General features: G+C 36.5%; 1 protein-coding gene across 1 annotated transcript; it reads left to right on the top strand.

The window, feature by feature from the left end:
- The first annotated feature begins 1,625 nt into the window (after positions 1 to 1,625).
- On the top strand, positions 1,626 to 20,634 carry LOC146481097 (inactive tyrosine-protein kinase transmembrane receptor ROR1-like). The gene is made up of 12 exons (XM_085109010.1): positions 1,626 to 1,927; positions 2,334 to 2,431; positions 4,537 to 4,576; positions 5,110 to 5,567; positions 6,664 to 6,684; positions 7,416 to 7,667; positions 8,439 to 8,817; positions 15,896 to 15,931; positions 17,028 to 17,068; positions 18,124 to 18,220; positions 18,935 to 19,034; positions 19,166 to 20,634. The coding sequence occupies exons 2-12, from the start codon at positions 2,365 to 2,367 to the stop codon at positions 19,205 to 19,207; spliced, it is 1,533 nt and encodes a 510-aa protein (XP_084965136.1). The 5' UTR covers positions 1,626 to 1,927; positions 2,334 to 2,364; the 3' UTR covers positions 19,208 to 20,634.
- Positions 20,635 to 21,674: the final 1,040 nt, after the last annotated feature.

The raw sequence follows: 21,674 nt of genomic DNA, 5'->3' as shown, positions 1-21,674 counted from the left end.
AAAAAAAAAAAAAAAAAAAAAAAAAATTAACCCCTTTAAATCGAAAGAATAAGTTCTAAGAAACACTTGACAGTTGAAACTGTGGGAATTGGAGAGTTCCTGGCGCAGGAATTATGCTTTGTTGACAGTTGTAAAACCACAATGCGAGGAGGAAAGGTCATTGACAAGCAAAAAGACACCACATCACTTTGTCATTTAGGAAAGCTTTTTGCCTTTTTTTCTTGCTGTTTTTTTTTTTTTTTTTTTTTGATGTAACGAGAACAATTTGTAATCCTACACTTTTTTTTTGAAATTACATGTACAGAATAAAAAACGTGAATCGGGCCATGTGTGTGGTGATTACGTTATCGTAATGCAATTTTCCGATATAACGATAAGTAGCCTAACACAAGGGAATACGGAAATAACATCACGCTACCTTTGTGACTCAAACTATTCCATTAGCCAGGAGAGTTTTAAAAATCTGCGAAGCATACCACGGAAATAAATGTAGCCACATTAAGCATCCCGCGAAAATTCCATCAGGGGCATCTTGTTAATATTCACAATCAATGTACACTACTTCCTCAAGAAGATTTCTTCTTTACTTTGTAACTGGTCAACTTTTCCCATTTTGAGTATCTGTTAATTTAATTTAGAAATAAAAATAGTAACGCAGTCGCAGTGTTCCAATTGCGTGCCTATCTCACTGCGATATATATTTTTAATCCGAGTGGTTTTGAACGACTAAGTAAAACGTAGTAGAACCCAAGATAAATTTTCATTTGCTATCGCTACTACTTTAAAACTAAAGGACACGGACATATTGAGAATGGTGTATTATTCAGTGAGTGACACAGGCATACTCGGAAAAAGGAAATCCGAGTGCCCCTATCAGGGTCGAACCTAAGAGTGACCTTCTTCGGTTGCTCTATCACTAAGTTACAGGGGAACTCGTGGGAGCTAAGGCCAGACCTGTTTACCCCTGAACCAAAAGGTAGTCTTCGTTCGCTTCCAGATATATAGAAAGGCTCTTCATGTTCCTACATTCTTCATTTTCCAATATTCCTTTTAAAAGCCTTTTCTTTGGTAAAACTGTTAAGAGTTAGGAAAGACTTCTCGACTGCTCTACTGAATACATATTGAATTGCTACGAACAGATTACGTGAGAACTAGTATTTTTTAGTATGAGCAGTAGTTTTTCAAGCCCATAACGCATTCGATAGATCCAATCGCGACCTTCTGCCTTTTTTAGGCGAATTAAGAATAACTGCATTAACTATCGCTGCAAGCAATTTGGATAGCTTTTCTTAAAGATTGTTGATATTACTACCGAGGGGATGTTTACGTTTACCGGTCCAAGAAGAAAACTTATTCTGCAGTTAAATCTTTCAAACTAAAAGGAATATCGTACGAGCAATTTATGCACGTTCAGCACGCGACACTGGTATGAGTTATGTCACGGGAACTGAAGAATTTCAGTGCAGTATAACTCGTCACGAAATGAAATTGAATCTAATATTATTTATTAGATAAATACCAAATGACAAAAGGAAACTGGCCTGACCTTTTACCGCTTTACAAGAAGTGGAGCCTTTGTCTTAATATCCTGACATAGCCTCTCTCTGAATCATAACGGGAGAATAATTTATTGAAGACGGTATTGAAGACGGTATGAGAAAGGTGGGGCAGGATGTTACTTTCCATTCCTTAACTAAAACAATACTTTCAGCGAAAGGTTACCGGGTTGCCCCATTAAAGTTGATATAGGTCGTCACGCTGCGTCATAGTAAATGCACGTTCGATTGGCATCCACATCCTGTGTACCCCAAGGCAAAGTTTTTCAGCCGATGAGATCTACTTTCTCAGGCGTTTTTGGTTAGTGGACGTCAGATTCCGTGAAAGGCATACAGAATCTTCGGCTTCTTTGTTTTTTCCAACTAACAAGGTAACTTTGCATGCTTTTAGTCATATTGATGGGGTTTGATTCCGCATGGGCATTGTGTGAGGTTGTATTTGCTTTGCATCAGAGTCAGAGTCCTGAATATTCGTAATCAATATTCACTACTTCCTCATGAAATTTTGTTCCTTACTTTGCAACTGGTGCTTGGTTTTACCAAGTCAACTTTACCCCTAATGAATATCTGTTAAATTGATTTAGAAGTAAAAGAAACCGGCTAAAGCAGTCGCTATCGAAGATCCGGGGGCTTGAGACAAGCGGTGAAAATCAAGCCAAATACAGGAGCGACGAGTCTAGCAAACTTAGATATATGAAAATTAAAATAGATTACAATGTTTGATTCACGAAGCATAACTAATTTAACTGGGATTAACCTTGCTGTTTATTTTGGTAGACTGGATGTCTTGTGCCGTGATCAGGTCTTGATGAAAATGGCTCATGCGCTTCGTGTCTTTGCTGTCTTGTGTATTTTTGACCTTCATTCACATTGTGGTGAGTATGAATAATTCTGCCGTACAATATTGTGGTTATCTAATAAATGAGCTATGGGGAAAGTCATTCTTCAAATAAAAGCAACAACTTTCCCAAAGTTGTATACAGAGAACATATAAGACTAAAAGGTCACGAAAAACGTACCCTGTGAACGTGTCGGAATTTAAGATTTAAGATTTAATTTAAGATGTTAATAACCTTCGTATTCACGCGAAGGACGATTTCACCAAACGCCAATAGAATGTGTATTTGGAGATTGTTCTTTATTCATTTTTAACCAAGATCAATAAACTGTTTATACTATTTAAACAAAAGAAAATTTCTGATGAGCGAATTTTTTAAAAAAAATAGAGGTTTTCTGTTGCTAGACAGTCTACTGATAGTTGTCGTAGAAATTCCTTAAAACAAATATTAGCCCGAGGAGAGCAGCTTCGAGAACTTATTTCCTATTTTAAGAGCAACAAATTCCAAAAGGGCAACTATAAGACCAATAGTCCTGAGATAGAAACACTATTGTTTTATTGTTCTTATTTTTCTTCTGGTTTAAAATTAAAAGTCACCAAGACTGCCATTTCGTAATTACAGCTCACCAATTTGACCTTGAAAGCAAAACGGCTGAAATGAAAAGGAGACGAACGAACAATATACAGGATAAGATACGATGTAAGGTCCTTTCCGTTCTAGAAGACAAATTTTTGTACTTGCCTCTGGCTAAGGAAAAGGGCAAAATGTATCTGAACAATTTTTGGCAGACAATTTGCATACGCACTCATGCTCAAACCGCTGATGCTGTGCAAAAAAATCTGTCAATCTTTCAAATCTGTCAGTACTTAAAAATAACGGTGTTTCCGTTACACGCGCGCCAAAATCTTTGATTCGGCGCTAAAATGAAGTATGGTCAGATGTTTGAACTCTTTCGTTGACAACAATGTCAGCTTAGAAAACAGTTTTGCAGGGACTCCGCTTGCGTATTTAAAGTTGGTCTCCTTTCCTTGATCAATAGCATTTCATAAATTAAACATTCCAACTTCCTTCATGTTTTCAAGATGTTAATTTGTCCGTTACAACTTTAATAATTTGGATTTGATAATGGCGACAGGATGATGCCGAAACGTCATGTTATTGCGTTATGACACAACCAAAATCAAAAAACTTGTCTCGCACTCTTATTGGTTAATGACAAAAAGGGAGACTTTCTATTGGTTGAAAGTGACAGACGTTTTCAAATTCCCCGTTCTCGTTCGTTGCGTCAACATCGTTTAAATTCTAGATTCATGTGTCTGTCCGCTTATTGACAATGAAAATTAGCCAATGAGCACGTGAGAATTTCTGCAGTTATTATAAAACCGTCTATTGCCTCGCACCGCGCCACCCCTATATTTGTTGAACATTTTTGCGTAAGCGTAACATCCTAGAGTGCCGAACTCTCCCTCCTTCTCGTTGTTGAGCAGCAGATAGGAAGACCCTAACTAAACTGGCATTGGTGTGACAAGCGGTTACCTAAACCACGCAAACTATTTAGTGGTAAACTATGACATCTGAGTGTCTCGTTCCGGATGAACAGTATCACGTCACGTGATCAATTAAAACCAGTCTGAAGCGAAGAAAATAAAGTGGTTAACTATTTTCCCTGGGGGACTCGCCCACCATTCTCCTTTATTCCTCATTTATCACACCCACCGTGTTGTATGCGGTATAGGGGGCCGTATTACGTAACGATATACCTCTTTTTTGACATAAAAACACTCATCATACACCACACCTCGCTCAGTCTTTCTAAAGCGACGACCGTCGTATTGCTTCACCCCTCCCTCCTCCTGCAGTGATGAACCGCTCCTCATTCCCCCTCCACTCATTCCTGGAGCTACCCGCTCCCAATCACCTCAGGCTGATTCTCTCATATCTTATCATAGCCTTGGAATTGTTTTTCGAGGATCCCAGTGAAAATATACAACTGTAATTACGTATATTTTCCATTAAAAAAAGTGAGCGGTCATGAAAGTCAGTCGTATTACCAGTGGTAAAGCTGAGCGTTTTCTTTTGGCTTTGCTCTCCTTGGCTCACTCGAAATTTCCCTCGGAACATTCTCTTTTTTTTCGTTATAGCATCACAGAAGACATTATCCAAAGATGAGACAAATTCGAGGTGGGTGCATTGTGCAAAGTATAGGTTCTATCATACATTGTACTCAGTTGTGGGGAATAACGGCGTTCGCGGCCGCGAAGATACCATCGTAAAATATCAGCAAGGTTGAGTTCAGTTGCTTATTGTATTATACATTTTGTCAAAACAACAACAATAGGAAAGGCAAGGAAACCCATGTAGAAACCATGCGCCTTTCGTCATTCTGGTTTGCGTCGTGTTTTGAAAATGGCTAAAAAATTCAAAGAGAGGGACACAACAAGAAGTTGCAATCAATTTATGTTGATTGATTACGTAACATTATAATAATTAATTAGGTTTTGAGTATTTGTCATGGTAAAAATAAATAAATGCCTGCTATGACTAACAGACCTTTGATGAACGTGAACAAAGTTCAATAATGCTGATACAGCTTTTATTTGGCCTCGGAAGAAAAACTCGATAATGACGTTAATTAGCTACAAATCAAATCTTTTCAGTAACCTGTACTTCTCAATGTCTGATATTTTTTAACGGTTAGCCTTTATTGCTTACAGCTGTGTTCTGGCAGAGCCCCTAGTCAACCTCACCGTAAAGATGGCGCACTGCATCTTCAACAGTAAAAAAAGCGGGATGTGTGAAAATATCATCAGTAATCAATATATCTATGGGGATTCCAATAGTTTGTCAAAAAGTGATCGTTTGATTTCATTGTTTGAACTTTATCTACCTTTGTACGACAAAGGTTTATCGGAGGGATGCCTAACAATCCTTAAAGAACTGTATTGCCATTATCTTTTTCCTTTGTGCGATACTTCTCTGAAGAAACCCCATCCCCAGCAGATTTGTCGAAAGACGTGTAAATTTGCGCGATATGTGAGGTGCAAGAAAGAATTCGATATGCTAGAAAAGATTCGAGATCCCTCATTCGATCAAGACTTGATAAACTGTACTACATTTTCCTCTGCTGTTGGAGGGGAGGCCCCGGAGTGTTATCAACACCATCTTTTACCAGGTGAGTAATGGTTACATAAATATGTACACTTATTTATACGATGAACAGCGTAAAACTCGTGGAGTTAGTGTAGCGGAGTTTGTGATTAGAGTATAGACGCACGAATGATGTCATCGAGTGGAGTAGCCGACGCACGAGATCAGAGTCTTCAGTCTGGCTAGAGTGACTGGTCAACAAAGTTTAGCAAACTGTTTTGGCGAGTAGCGGACAAACATAGTCACATTTTCGCAGGAACGTAGAACTGTCCAATGGAAATTGAAAAAGACCGTTGCAATGACTTCAACAAAGTAAAAAAAGATATAACTTTGTTGTGATGTGAAAGGAAAGGAAATATTTGTCCAAATATGTGGCCTATAGAAATCCGGTAATGGCGAGTAATAGATCACAAATCGCAGTGAAGCGACTGACATGCTGTAATATTTTGGGGTTAGAAATTTCTTCTGGAATAAAGTTAGTGCTATTGCTAGTGAAATTTTTTCGGATTATACTCTAATTTAGAGGATAACAGTTGCGTGTGAGTCTAAAAGTTTGCTGGAAAGTTTTTGACTCAGCTCAGTCAACGTGATGCTCGCTCACGAAATGTGTTCAAATGTCTTGGCTATTGTACAAAACAAATAGATTCCATTTTGCAATGGGTGTGTCCTCTGACGCACAGAGAACGTCAAAACGTGGTAAGAACGTCACGCTACTCGCCTGCGGCTCGTAGCGTTCTTCTTTGTTCTCACCACGTTTTGACTTCATCTGTGCGTTATCAGGGTACAGACACACGGCAAAATAGAATAACCTAGCCTCAAAACACTGACCCTTAACTTATGCCCTACATTTTATACCAATGAAATGGAACCTAGAGTCCAGAAGTTTTAATTCATTGAAATTTGAGATTGGTGTTAGAAGCTCTGCGACTGAAGATATCTGATTCCCCCTAATTGCTGAGTTGCGAGGCAATCTGTTTAAATCAGCAATTGAAAAGGGGAACACGAACCTCGAAGCTGTCATTTCAAGAGCGATTCAAGCAATCAAAAGCCATTATACTGCCTACTACAGTCCGACAAAATAAAGAAAGTTAACCGATTCAATGTCTATATTTCTTCTGCAGGTGATGATACCCAAAGTACAGGTTTGTCCATCAGAATCTTTTTTTTTACCTTAGCATACCAATAATACCCTAAATCGTTTAATCCTTATAAAAGAGGCACTGTCACGGAGATCTTGCTGTATGTTGGTCAAAACTGCTCATGCATTATTCTAAGAACATCAGTCTTTTCTAACACGAAATTATTCTTAGAGCAATGGGAGGAAAATATGAAATGATTTCTCCGAGTAAGAATAAACCACAATCGATGTTTAGCCATTTTTCGAAAATACTCTGAAGAAACTTGAAAAAAACTGGCCAATTTTTTCAAGTTGCAGTCCATTTCCATACTAGCCTTTCGCAGCCAAAGATGAATAATAACTAGTTTCTGTTCACTATTAGGGTTAATGTTAACAAACTGAACCATTATTTTAACGTTTACATTCATACAAATATATCTTGGCTGTTAATAGTGACATTAAAAATAGGTGACACTGCCCCTTTAACTGAAGTTTTTATATTTGGCAACCACTCTTGCAGCGCGCTTTTCCTTTCATAATTTCCGTTGTATTTTCAAGTAAGAGTGTATCAAATTGATTTGTATATTTGGAAGGATTATGTTAAATGAGAACTAATAGCTAATAACATCATTGGAAACTAACATTTGTAGTCATCCGGCAAAAAACGCTAGCGACGTTGCCAAGGTACACATTTTATAAAAACCACTCCGTTGTGAAGATGCAGTAACCTAAACCCTTTTGTATCACAATCCACAGATTGTTACCATGGTATCGGTCTTGGGTATCGTGGTAATGTAAACACTACACGAACCGGCCGTACTTGTCAGGCTTGGTCCTCGCAATGTCCTCATCGCCACGGGCGGATACCAGAAGACGTTGTTGGTGGCCAAAATGAGTCAAACATGTGTCGTAATCCTGATAGTAGCGCTCCGGGTGGACCTTGGTGCTATACGACTGACCCTAAAGTACGATGGGAATATTGTAACGTATCTCGATGCCCTGCAAGAGGTAAGCTCATTTTTTACATGCTTTTGAGATTTTAAGGGTCCCTCTTTATCTTATGCCATTTACTAGTAACAAAAGTAATTTTTTAACAGCCATTTTCAATGTCACGAGCACAGGAAATATCTGCCGACGTGCCATCTTTAAAATGTAAGCACAACTGATTTATTTACGGTTAAACTCGACTTTAGGCAGTGAAATTACTTTAGACTGACGTGTGGGAATATCAAGAAGCCAATTGGAGATCAATAAATTTACGGTTTCGAAATTTAACGCCTTATCAACAAAACGGCTGAATTCTACCCGTAGTTACGGAACAGAGCCGATCTAAAATAGATTGCATTTTCCTGAGAGCGTTGCTAAGTTAACAGGTTAACTACATTTATCAGCCATTTTAGGTCAGTAGTTGTAGTTTCTTTTGCCAATAATTGAAACATTTTCCGAGTTGTTAGTTAAAACGGTCCGTCAGCTGTTTATCTAGCGTATCGAAAGATGGCATGTTGAAAGATAGTCACTGTTCTGCCCTATGTACGTGGCACTGGAAAGGGCTATATAATTAAAGAGTGTAATCTGTTCAGAGGTTACCATCTTCTTAATGACTTCAGTATTTTTTGTCAACGTGAAAGACACATTTCATTGAGCAATCGTACCCTTTAGGTACAACCAAGTTACATTATAAGATGTCGAATAACACCGCAAATTACTGGCTGATTAGTGAATATTTAGGTTTTAGCTTAATTGCCACCAGTTCGTGTAATCGCACTCTTGTCTCAACAGTTCCCGACGCAGCACCCACTTGGTTAAAAGGCCATCCCATCAATTCATCTTCAATTCACATTTTCTGGGAAGAAATCCCTCCATCTCCTTTTAAGGAACAGCTGTTAGGTTACCGGATAAAATACAGACGTCGTGAGTCTCTGTCATTCAATGAAGTAAACGTTACAAGCAACATCACAAAGGCCGTGTTGAGCAGACTTGATCCAATGACAAAATACGAGATCACAGTAAATGGATTTAATGAAGTGGGTCATGGCCCATCTGGAAATGTCCTTGTTGTGAGAACCCTGCAATCGGGTAAGTTAGCGATTATGACCTCTTCCGTTTGTTGCATCTACTGTAGATGTACTCACGTTAAGTTTGAAACTCCACAAGGCTGGTAAAGGCGATGCAGGTTATCGAAATAATTATTTTATAATTATTTCACGATCCGGCGTTGAATATTACATGATGCATAGGTTTTACTAGGTTATACAGACTTTGAGGGACCATGCTTCACTTTTTCAACTGGTTATCGATCAATGTGAAATTTATATATTTATCTACTTTTTTTTTTAAATTGATGAATATATTCATTGACATAGAGCACATATAATACAACAGTACTTGGAGACTTACAATTATACCACAATACCTGCAATATAACGCCACTAACTCAATAACTAATAGAAAACTTATTGACTTACAGCCTTACTATACAACAATACCTTTAATACAACACTTCTAACTTAGATATTAATTAAAAAACGGAAAAACTTATTGACTTACAGCTTTACTATACAACAATACCTTCAGTAGAACACTTCTAACTTAGATATTAATTGAAAAATGGAGATCTTGTTGCAATGTCTATAAAAATTCAATTACAATCTCTGTGCTTACTGCAATTTTAACATGATGTAATATAATATATAGTATCCGGTAGTCAGCAAATTATGTTTAACTTACTCTAGCTACTATAAATAAAGTTCCATTTATCATAGAATTTTTGGAGCGTGTTGTTCTTGATACTAATGTATTTTTCTGTTTGTAATTTGATATCTACTTTTGCTAGAAAGTTGGTTATGTTGGGAAGAACTCCATTCCTTCTGCAATCCCACAGGAACAATTTGCCAATGATTATCAAATAATTTAGCAGGGCGCATTTTGAGGAGATGACTCCAAGAACAACATCTTGTGGATTGAGACTTATTTGTTGATTTGTTACCTAGAGAAAATATAATTCAAAGGCTTCCCAAAACTTACTTGAATGAGGACAGTGAAACAAGATGGTACAACGTTTCGTTTTCATGATTACAGAAAGAGCAATAACAGTTTTCGGTATAACCGATTTTATGCAATTTATCGTTGGCGTACAGGATTGAATTTAGCACTTTGTACTGGAATGTTTTCAAGTAAGGTTCACTAGTGACAGTATGAGGAGGTAGATAAATTTTTCCAAGTTGTTCTTCTGCGAGGAAGGCGAGCCTTGGCACCAATTAGGAGGGCGTAATAGTGTTTTGACTTGGTCTTGGTTACATCGAATACGCACTTAGAGTGTTTGAAGGATGGCTTCACAGTAGAGCAACAGTCTACAGTAGAGCTGGAGTGCTGCTGTCTCAAATTGGGTGGCACTGAATTGCACAGTCCGGTCCACGTTAAGAAATTACTTCCATCTATTTCTTTAGCGATCCTATTGAAAGAAGTTCAGTTGTCTACATCGAAGTGAAGATCATTTACAGAGATAATGCCAGATCTGAAATATTGTCCATAGTAAACTGGTTTGTTGTCGATTAATATTTTCTTATTATTCCAAATGATAAATTGCCGATCTTTTTCTTCTGCTAAATTTTCACCAAATACGGCCCACCACTGTAGTAGTTCTCTGTAAAACCGAGAGTTGATTTCCAAGAGATCCATGTTGTAATCACAGCTAAAAAGTAGGAAGCCTCCATTTTTGTTTAAAATATACTGAAGATAAGATTTCCATGTGCCACTACCTGGAGTAAAAATTCTCTTCATCCAACTTAGTCTAAGAGCTTTGATCTGTGAATCTAAATCTACTATCTTTAAGCCTCCTTCTTTGTAACTGTTTATTGTCGACAGTCTCGTCGCTTTATCAACACCCTTTCATAAAAACTTGGACAACAGGTGATTTGCTTCTTTTATAGCATAGTAAGGAGTGGATAACAATGAAGAAATATACATTAACTTTGATAAGAGAAGGCTTTAAATAATAACAACTTTTCCATAAAGAGAGAGTCCTCTAGATGACCAGATATTTATAAGTTTTTTAATGCTTGCAAGTTTCTCCCTCAAATTTTTTTCATAGAGTAGTGTTTTGTCGTAGGTGAAGAAGGCTCCCAAGGCCTTTATTGGTTCGTTTGGCCATTTGATGCCAAGGGGTTTGCTTTTATTGTTCTTTAACGCGCTAATCCATAATCCCTCTGTTTTTGAATTGCTAACTGTCAGGCCTGATAGAATCTCAAAGTGTTTCATAGATTGAAAAAGAACAAGGGCCGAATTGACATCTGAGAGAACTGCTGTTGTGTCGTCTGCAAATTGGAGTACTTTTGTCACTTCATTCCCTATTTTTATACCTTTAATTTTAACATTGTTTCGAATAGCAATTGCGAGGGTTTCAACAGCTAAGACAAAAAGAAAAGGGGAAAGCGGATCACCCTGCCTGACACCGCGTTTAAGGGTAAAATAATCTGAGGCAGTACCATTATTTATAACACAACTTTGAATGTTTTTATAGAATAGCCTCACCCAATGTATAAAATCGTGTCCAAAGTTAAAGGCTTCAAGACATTTAAGAAGAAAGTCCCATTCTAATGTATCGAAGGATTTTTGAAAATCAATAAATATTAAAAGGCCAGGAATGTTTTCAGCATCTGTGAGTTTCATTATATCAAAGATAGACCTAACAGTTTCGCCTATGTATCGGTCTTTGACAAACCCAGTTTGGTTGCTGGATATTACATTTGGCAAAACATCCTTTATTCTGGCAGCGATAACTTTCGACATTATCTTAGCATCAACATTAGCAATGAGATAGGTCTCCAATTCTCAATGAAACAGCAATCTTTACCTTTCTTCTCAATAAGCGTTATTACAGCTTTTTTCTGTGTATTTGACATTTCACTCCTTACAAAAATTTCGTTGAGACATTCAATGAAAGGTTTCTTTATGATATCCCAACATCGTTTGTAAAATTCGATGGGAATCCCATCACTTCCAGGTGATTTGTTCTTCTTGAAGCTTTCTAAAATTATTTCGCATTCTTCCGGCGATATTTTCCCTTCGCATGATTGCTTTTCTTCTTCTGATAATTTTGGAATATCCAGACTATTTAAGAATTTCTCTATCAAAATTTCTCTGTCCGCAATTTCTTATGTTGATTGGTATAAGTTCATATAGAAGTGTTTTGCTTCCGAAGGAATAACGGAGGGGTTAGTTATTAAGGAACTATTAATTTGAAGTTTTCTTATGTGCTTTTTCACCTGATTTCTTTTTTCTGCATTTAGGAAATACGTCGAGCTATGCTCACCGTATTCGTGCCATCGAGCTCTTGCACGAATGATGACGCCTTTGATTTTTTCGTCATAACTTTGTTCAAGTTTCTCTTTCACCTCATATAGCCAAGATTTATTATCTTCACTAGGATCGTCTTCAAATTTCGTTGCTGCCTCGCTATAATCGTTTTCTAACTGAGTTTCCTTTTCTTTGTTTTGTTGCGATAGATTGTTGAATAAGGACCGAAATGGGACCGAATATTGTACTTAATCCAATCCCAGATCGCACGTTTATCGTATTATTCCTTTCCGCCCTCCAAGATCCATGCGTGGAAATTATTTTTTACTTCCTGAAGATAGTTTTCATCATCGAGTAGAGAGCAATTAAATTACCAGAACCCAGGGCCTCTAGCACCTTTCTCAATATCACCAATACTCAGGTCAATTGCGGTGTGGTCAGTCCTAATTGCTGGGGAAATGTTAGTTGACTGTACAAAATCCTGTAAATTATTGGAAAGGAGACAATAGTCTAAGCGGCAGAATACGCAGGGAGGATTTTTGACTCCAAGTGTAACTCCTCATGCTGGGGTTTCTAATTCTCCATAAATCTAATTCGCTTTGCATGCATAAAATTCTCTCCACCACAGCCCTCCGAGGAGAGAGAACGCCGCCTTTTTTGTCTAGCAGAGGATCAATAGGGCAGTTCAAATCACCACCAATAATGATATTTTCTTAATAGTCAAAATCGTTATCGCAGATCAGCTTTTGAATGCTTCTAAAAAGTTCTAACAAGTCTTTGTCCTTATTAGGAGCATATATATTCACCAAGACATACTGCTTGTCTTGAATATTAGCCTTTACAATTAGGTAACGCCCTAAGGGATCTGAAATTACGGATTGCAGTGTGAAATCAAAACCATTTTTAAATAAGTATTGCAACACCTGCTGAATTTGAGCTCACGTGAGAAAACAAAATTTTTCCACCCCATTAATTTCTCCACTGAACTTCTATCTCTTTTTTAGAATATGTCCCTTGCAAAGAGACAAGGTGAGACTTTTTTCATCGACACCATAAAAACATTGTTCTTCTTTTTTGGAAGTTATATATGCCCCGCACATTCAACGAGATCAATTTGAATATATCAGCGATCATTTAAGTACGTTTTATGGAAATCTAGACGTTGTGAGGTTGGAGAAGGATTTTAACGAATAAAATTTAATGGAGTTGATAAATAAATTCTAAGCTGACATATGTAAAGAGACTACCGGTAAATAAAAAATCAGACAAAAAACAAAGCCTACTATCAGGGAATGAGAAACGTTTGATGGAATATATACAGTTATTAAATTCTCAGCCTCGGATATTGCATTTCTAGCGTTTTGATTGGTTCACTAAATCTCGGTTATCAGCTCATATACCGTAGTTTGAACTTATATGGAAAACGAAAGCTCCAGGTGTCGCTAAGCTAATTTTTTTTTTGGGCGGGAAGCAAAAGTTTCTTCGGAAAAATTTAGAAAAAAAAAAGGAAAAGAAAGAAATATCAAACAATGCCATCTCAATATAACAACAATAAAAGCCACAAAGTTCGGTATGACACTATTTAATGGTACGTATCTCTGAAGTTTCCTTTAAAATCTTCAAAATTGCAAGATTTTTCGATTTTTTAGATCACATAACAACAACAATATAAACAACCGGTTACCTTCAAAAATTTCAGGATGGCTTGCAAATCCTGGCGGTAAGAGGTTAAACCCAATCGAAGAAATTTCTCAGGAAGAGCTTCATGCCTGCCTTTATGTTTTTACGAATTTACGAGGACTTCAGATGGTTCATCTATGAAATCCGTACGATCGGCGGCAATAATGTTCGTTGCCGTCGCTCGGCACCACTTAGCAAAACATTTGCACTAATGTGCACAGCTCTTACGCTTCTCTAATAAGCTTGAAGTTTAAAAACTTGCACTGAATACTTGTCTCAGTGAGGTTGTACCTCGTACACTTGGACTTGCCTGAAGTGTTTTAAATCGTCCCCGAGGAATTCAGTTCAGCAGGAAAAAAGCCGTCCTTGCCCTGATCTCTTCCTTCGCTCGGCATCATACAGCAGAACATTTGCTCAATTGTGCACAACTATTACGCTTCCCGACGAGCTGGAACTTGAAAAGCACTTGAATGCTAGCCTCAGGTTAAACGTTTCTTGAATTTTAGATGTCCGGCTGTGTCTGATTTTCTTCGCTTCCGATTTTTCATTCAGCTCTGTTTGTAAAGCGCTGCGCGTGTCATGTGATCATTAGGTTTCGCGCGCTTTGGTCGGAGGTTACCTCAACATCCTGTCGTTTAAATTTGAAAGAAATTTTTTCTTAAAATATAAACATTCAGTAAACTTCAACAGCAATGTCCAAACGCGGAGAATTTAATAAAACAATTATTCCATTCGCGCTTGTTGGATATGAGATTAGTTATAGCCAACTCGGCGCTTCGCGCCTCGTTGGCTATTTACCATCTCATATCCAACGTGCGCTCATGGAATAATTGTTAATTATGTCCCATATGTAAATAAACAATAAATGGAACGAGAATAAATAAAACACATTCAGTCAATTTACCTACAATTGAGTAAGCCATTACACTTAACAATAAACTAGTGGCAGGGAAAGAGCGGACGCATTATACTATGGATGTATGTTTTGTACTGATTATAAATTATCTTAGTCTACCTCCAAGAAGATTCTAATAGTTCTGCCATCGGGGGAAGTTTTAACAAACATCCTACCATCTATTGTCCAAACATTATGCAACGTACCATCCCTTCTGCGCCTGTTGGCTTCTTCTAATAATCGTCGTCTATAAGTTGTCAGGTTCTCATTGATAAAAATGCCACGTTGAGTTGTGCTTGGATATACTTAGGAAAGATCTAGAGATCTTTAATTTTAACGTTCTTCAACTGTGTACGTTTCTCGTAAGGGCATGACTTCGTTTTGTGGCTAACAAATTTCGCGATGATACATTTTCCTTGTTTTAATTTGTGGCAAATCTCGATGTCCTCCGGCTCGACCGTAATGTTAAGAGCTTCGGCTACTTCAACGTCCTCTGTACTAGAATAGGCGTCTTCCGGAATTCCTTGTATTTCAATGGAGTTTTTACGCGTGTATTGTTCGAGATTATCGAAGTTATCCCATGGTTGCACAATATCTTTCGTTTGATAACGAAGTTTTTCTTTCGTTGCTTTTAGCTGTTCCTTATTAAAATCCAGGGACGTTTTCAACGCCTTGTTTTCGTTGTTCGTCTTTTGTAACGATTCCTTGAGCTCTTTCAGTTCGCGGTTGTTGAAATTAATACAGTCCGTTAATTCTTCCAGTTCCCTTCTTAATACTTTGTCGTCAGTCAGAGGTGATGAAACAGAGCAGTTGATTGATCGATTGATTGCTAATAGTAAGCTTTTGATTTCTAACAGACTAGGCTCCTCCTTGCTGTCGGCCAGTGATTGAATAACTGCGTTTATGTCTCCTTCGAGGTTTCCAGCAGATTCGGAGGCCATGTTTAGTTTCTTCGAAGCCCGAGGCGAAGTTTCTTCTTCAATGGGACCTCTCTCGCCACGCTTGATTTTTTGAGCTCGCATTTAGTTAAAGGACATTTGTAACTATGATGTTAATTTGTGAATTACCGAGAGTTATTGGGCGTCGCCGCCATGCTTCAACTACGCGGACGGCAAAGAGACACACTCGCGCGCCATGACTGTTGTTTTCGGTTGGAGTTTGTTAGGATTGATATTTTAGGACATTTGATGTTGCTCAGTATGACGATGATAAAGTTGAATGAGAAAAGCCACTAAGCAAGTTCTTAAACTATGGTATATGACAAATCAAATGGACAGGAATAAAAATACCATTCGGTAAACTTGATTTCAAATAAATCGCTAAAACATTTCAAAATTGAGCATTTGTACAGTGATAGTGAATGAACTTTGCTGGATTACACATACAATACCAAGACTGATATGTACGTTTATAATTGTGAACTCTTGTGAGCGAACGAGTTTCTTAGTAATTAGACAGAGTGGATTTTCGGAAAAAGTAAAAATACAATCTAACAAAAACGTAACACGTGTAAACAAGTAAATTCTAAACAGCAAAAAACAAAAAAATAATAATAAAAAAAAAAATTAATAATAGTAATAATAATAATAATAATAATAATAATAATAATAATAATAATAATAATAATAATAATAATAATTCGTTATTAAAATATTCCACACAAATTGCTATTTACAAGTTAAAAGTATATAAAAAAGAGCTTTAAAAACCTATTCACAATTCATTTCGATTAAAAAAAGATAATATAATAATAATAATGATAATAATAATAATAATAATAATAATAATAATAATAATAATAATAATAATAATAGCAATAACAAATAAATAAAATAAAATAAAAATAATAAAATTCAAGAAATGTTATTCACCTGCTAAAAATGCCTCAATTACTGAAAACTAAAGCTAATAGCATTTTTAGCTGGATTCTTTTGGTTGATTTAAAATTCATCTTCAACAATGTTTCTCTCAAAAATTGACAAACGTATTCTTCGTGATCAGTAGTTACACCTTAACACGACTATAATCTTTGTTTTTTTTAATTAATTAAAAAATGTTTTTAAGACGTAGACGTAGCTGTAGCAGTAGTGGCAGTGTAAGTAGTTTTAGACATAGTTTAAGTAGTAGCAAGATGTTGCTTTAAGTGTAGTAAGTGTAAGATTTGTAAGTGTAAGTGCTGGAATTAAATAATAATAATAATAATAATAATAATAATAATAATAATAATAATAATAATAATAGTATTGTTAATAGAGTAAGTATTGTTAACAATGTAAGCAAAAAGTATTGTAAGTATTGTATTTATTGTAAGTAGTGTAAGCAGTGTTTAGTATTGTAAATATTGTGTATTGTAAAGCAATAAAAAAAAAAGAAAAAAAAAAAAATAAATAAATAAATAAATAACACGACTATAACAACTTACAGAACCAATATCACAGCAACTAAAAAAGTAAATAAAAGTAAATAAGCATTCACGTACCTGATTATTTTCCTTGCAGTTGGTCATTCGGTGTGGTATTATGGGAGATTGAGTCTGGAGGTAACTTATCAATGTAATATTATAGCAATATTATTGCATTATGTAAGTTACACTTTAATATAACCTAGCTAATTAGTACTTTTTGACATTACATTTGGCTGTTTTTTGTATAGTAATAGAATTTGTAAATTTGATACACATCAAATGGATAGCAAAGACAATAAATGCAAGACCGAGCATATGATTGAGGTGGCCCACGCCTATTTATTGGCGCGTTGGTGCCATTTTTTAATTATGTTTTTTGACAGGAAATATTTAACCGATTTCTTTGATTTTAGGCACCCCAAATAAACAAAAAAAGAAGTGTTTCAACTTTAAGAAAATATTATTTACCATGTCGAGGCTATAAAATTGTACAATAACTCTGAAATTCGACGACAGATCTCAGGTTTTCTTATTTCGTCAAAGCCGAATCAGTGCTCTTATCTTAAAGGCTGTTACTAAAAGCCTCATAGAAAGAATCTGAGCTATCGGAAACATACGACAAAAGAAAATAGGCGCTACAAGAAGTTGAATTTTGTCGTGCATTGAAGTTGAAATTAAATATCCCAAATACATCGGGATTATCGCGTTTTTCTCTTTTATTTTACACCAAAAATCTTTGCAGTAGACAATACTGGATTTTCGCGGAGAAATAATTTTATAACTTTTTCAAATCGTCAATTTGCTCCAACGGACAAAAAGTAAACAATGAGATATAAAGTTTAGGGTTAAAGTGCACACAGTTTCCGTGGAATCATCAATCTTCATGCAAATGGAAATTACCTATTAGTAACAGCCATAAGAAAAGTGACTATTTCTCGAATAGGTTCCATTTCATTGATAAATGATATCGAGCAATTAATAGAGTGGTACAATTAACTACTTGGTACATTGATTAATCAGTTGGTTAATATTAATAGAACAAAGCACGGATGATTTATCTAACGCAAAAGATTTTGCCATCGCTTCATCCGGAGGTATCTATATGCAGTCTCGTCTTCAAAAACACTTGGTACTGCTTATCTTTCTATTTTCTCGAACAACAAAAATTGAGTTTTTCCTTTTATTCCCAGGTGTAATGCCGTATCCAGGTCTCACTGGGATGGAGGTCGTGGACTTTCTGAAGTCAGGACAAAGATTGAAGCAACCAGATGGATGCCCAGATGAATTGTAAATTTCTTCCAGTTACCTCGTAAAATCCCTGTAACAGTCAGTTCAATCAATGGAAAGTTTCGTTTCATAATGTTATAGCATCCTCTGTTATCAGAGTGGTCACTGATAAGATGCATGAATTTTCACTCTAAAAGCGTCAAAAACCTTTTTTATTTCAAAAGTATTTTAGTCATATTTGATTGCTTTTTTTTGTATTTTCGTATGTTTTTTCAATCTAATGGGTGGTCCCTTTATTGGTGTATACTATAACATATTCTCTTCAATCGTGGTGAAAATGTTACTGTTTACCTCGATTGAGATTACTATTGTTAGATTACTCTGTGGATAAGTTGTTTTCATATATAATACTCGTTTTTCATTCAAACGTTTTTACCACATTGGTCTTTTATGAAATACCTTCCATTGTAATATATTATCTACGTTCTTACTTTTGTTTTCATTTTTTCTGGGTAAAAACATCACAAGCAAAACTACATAAGAATTTTATACATACATACATACATATTTAAATCGTTGGCTACAAGGAAATAAGATGGTTGACGCACATCCGAGGCTACTACTCTTGAGTAACCAACTTTAAGATAGTAAGCGATAAAAAGGAGATATTATTAAGTACACTATTCTCAGCTTTCGAAGAACTGGATTTATGATGTGTTTGTTCTTTGTGGGAACCATATTCTTTGTTATTTTATGTTTATTTTATTTTGAAAGGTGTGAGATGATGACATCATGTTGGCATGCAGATCCCGTCCAACGCCCTTCATTCAGCGACCTTGTGACCTCACTAGAGCAGCAATTACGTTGCAGAAAGGTACTTAATAAATTTTTTTGTAACTACTGTTTAGTCTCTTATTCATGAACCAAAAGTACCAATACCAACTATTCCATCAGATCTAGTATTTTCTAATAAAAAAAGACCATATTTTTTTCATTTTTTGCCAGGATAGTCTAAAGAGGCGGTTTTCTGAAAATGAAGAACCATGAAGTTTTAATCTTGTAGCAGAAACGGAGGATCAAAACCACGAGAAACACTGCAATTCCTATCAGCTCAGCTATTAAATTGAAGTGGTTACCTCTTTAATTAACGTGCCACGTGTTCTTTCAGGACACACCCTCTAACGCTAAATTGGGTAGGAATCCAAATAGAGATAAATGAAAACGTTTTCAAAGTTTGAAGGCTGCAAATAACTTTATGTCAGTGGAAAGTACAATGAAGCATAATAATGACTTTTAAAGTGAAAAAATCCGTTAGCCATAGCGGAAAGGAACTCTTAGTCGCACGGCACGAAGAAAACTATTGAGTTAGTCCCAGAGGGATTTCCGGCTTTGTTCGCTTTTACTCGAGTTTCTATTAAACTGTTAGATTATGAGCTCGAGATTCTATGACGTGATGAGTGCACAGATCGAATAAAATGTCATACAACGGAACAGAGAGCAAATAATCTATGAATCCTGCTTACTGTTGTCCTGAAATTACAAGTTTTACTTGATTACGTTGTTATGTTGAAGTTTGAGCTGCTTTATAGTCGAGCACGCTGTCGTTGCTCACTGTCCACCAGAGAATGGCTAGTAGCGTGGCATCCACGATATTGGTAGATTAATGCAACAATTCTCTACTCCCAGACTCAACTTACCCAACGCTGGAATTTAAAAATACCAATGCGAGGGGGAGAGCTGATACAAAGCTAGAAAGCTTTACAAAATTAATCTGTAAGCGTGACATGACATTTAATAAACTAAGAAAAATAAGTATACAGATCAACTCACCGATTGAACGAGGCAAATATAACAACCTGAAAAGCTTGCATTGTTGCTGGACTAAACTTGCTTTGCCAAGTGAACGGGCGACGGGTTATCCCCATCGGGCAAGATAGCTCCAGCTTGAAAGCGGTAGCCAATCATAGCTTAGGATTTGATCGTCCTGCCCGCTTGTGGAGCCAGCCATATAAAACTGGTTTGTTTGGATTTTTATCGTAGTCACTTATACAGACATAACTTTTATAGTCATAAGCGTTGTAGATTTGTGTAATGTTTTCAGTTTAGACAATGGCTATAGGCCGATTTAAACAACTTCTTCCTCTTCTCCCTCTCCTATTCCCCTTCTCCTCCTCCTCCTCCTCCTCCTCCTCCTCCTCCTCCTCCTCCTCGTATTCTCGATGATCACTTCCACGAAGCACTGAAGGCTTCATTCCCAAGGTGACGAGAGGAAGCTGATGTTGAAGATGGTGTATAAAAACAATATGTCTAATTTGTGTGAAAAATGTCAACTTTTCATTTTATTTACTAATTAATCTAGGCAACATCATATTTAGAGAATAGTTCCTGTTAAGGTTCCCTTGATATAGAATACACTGAATTCTTGCTTTATTAAATTGTAAACCAGTAATAAACATGACACCTTTTAGAGCGTTTACGCGGGATGGTCGATGTAAACATTAACTTTGAATGGCTGATTACCTGCTAGATCGTTGATTGCACAAAATTATGACTTTTTAGTGCTTAGTTATCAATCGATTTTATTGGCTGTTAATGATAGCGTGAGATAACAGCAATCTGACAAATACCGGAAATTCTCGTGATTGGTACGAGCATCGATTACAAACCTTATCGTCAGCGCTAGTTAGTTTAGGTTTCGGACTGTTTTCGCATTTACTTTGCAGTTTTCTGAGGTAAACAATTCAGACCATTTGACTTTTTTTAAGTCGTAATAAAAATCACCGATATAACTAGAAATAGCAACTAGATTAACATTAATTTACTTGAAATGTTCTGTCGTGAGAATTTCGTTATCTTTACATATAAGAATTTGAGCTGAAAACTACGATATGAGAGTGGTTTGTGATTTGGACGCTATTTTTGAGCAACATAGACTGGTTATTTTTCTCCCGCTCAAATGTAAATTAAAAGCCCTAGTATGTCTCTTTTTGAATAAGAAAAAGTAATGTTACACTGACGTTAAAGAGAAACATTGATACATAATGTCAGTCTCGCAAATCATTTCTAACTTTGCAAGCATCGTCACTAGCTTTCTGTTTTGCAACAGCTGACTGATAAAGTTATTCATAGTTTCGGAAAAAATAAGGTAACAACTCATCGCGTACATTTCCTACGGTATCCTTAAGTGTCAAACGATATTAAAAATATCATTTTCAGGGCAAAAATAGAGGTAAAATATGTGAACTGCCAGTCACGTTTTCGAGCAACGCCAAACGAAGCTTTCTCAAGTCGGGCCCTGGAGCAGAACGTCTAGATATTTCCCGCCAGACATGCGCAATATGTCATTTGGGTTTTCCCTCACAATCTCACGTCGCCGTTGCCGTTCCCGTCTTCGATGCTTAAAGTCTCTAATGTCTGCAGCGCCGCACGCCAGTGGTGATTTTAAAGCTTACTTCACATTGACGTACAACAATCTGTCCATCAAAGCTTAATTTGTTTGCCGTGAACTCTCCAA

The sequence above is a fragment of the Pavona decussata genome, unplaced genomic scaffold, assembly GCF_977016875.1.
Source record: "Pavona decussata unplaced genomic scaffold, jaPavDecu1.1 SCAFFOLD_51, whole genome shotgun sequence".
NCBI lineage: Eukaryota > Metazoa > Cnidaria > Anthozoa > Scleractinia > Agariciidae > Pavona > Pavona decussata.
Note: the sequence above shows the minus strand (reverse complement) of the source record. Positions and strands in the feature narration are given on the sequence as shown.

What these genes read in the sequence shown, in the direction of transcription:
- LOC146481097 (XM_085109010.1), top strand. Translation starts at nt 2,365, where the DNA reads ATGAAAATGGCTCATGCGCTTCGTGTCTTTGCTGTCTTGTGTATTTTT. An exon ending in GATGGATGCCCAGATGAATT is followed by an intron (nt 18,221 to 18,934) that starts GTAAATTTCTTC and finishes TTATTTTGAAAG; the next exon opens with GTGTGAGATGATGACATCAT. An exon ending in AGCAATTACGTTGCAGAAAG is followed by an intron (nt 19,035 to 19,165) that starts GTACTTAATAAA and finishes ATTTTTTGCCAG; the next exon opens with GATAGTCTAAAGAGGCGGTT.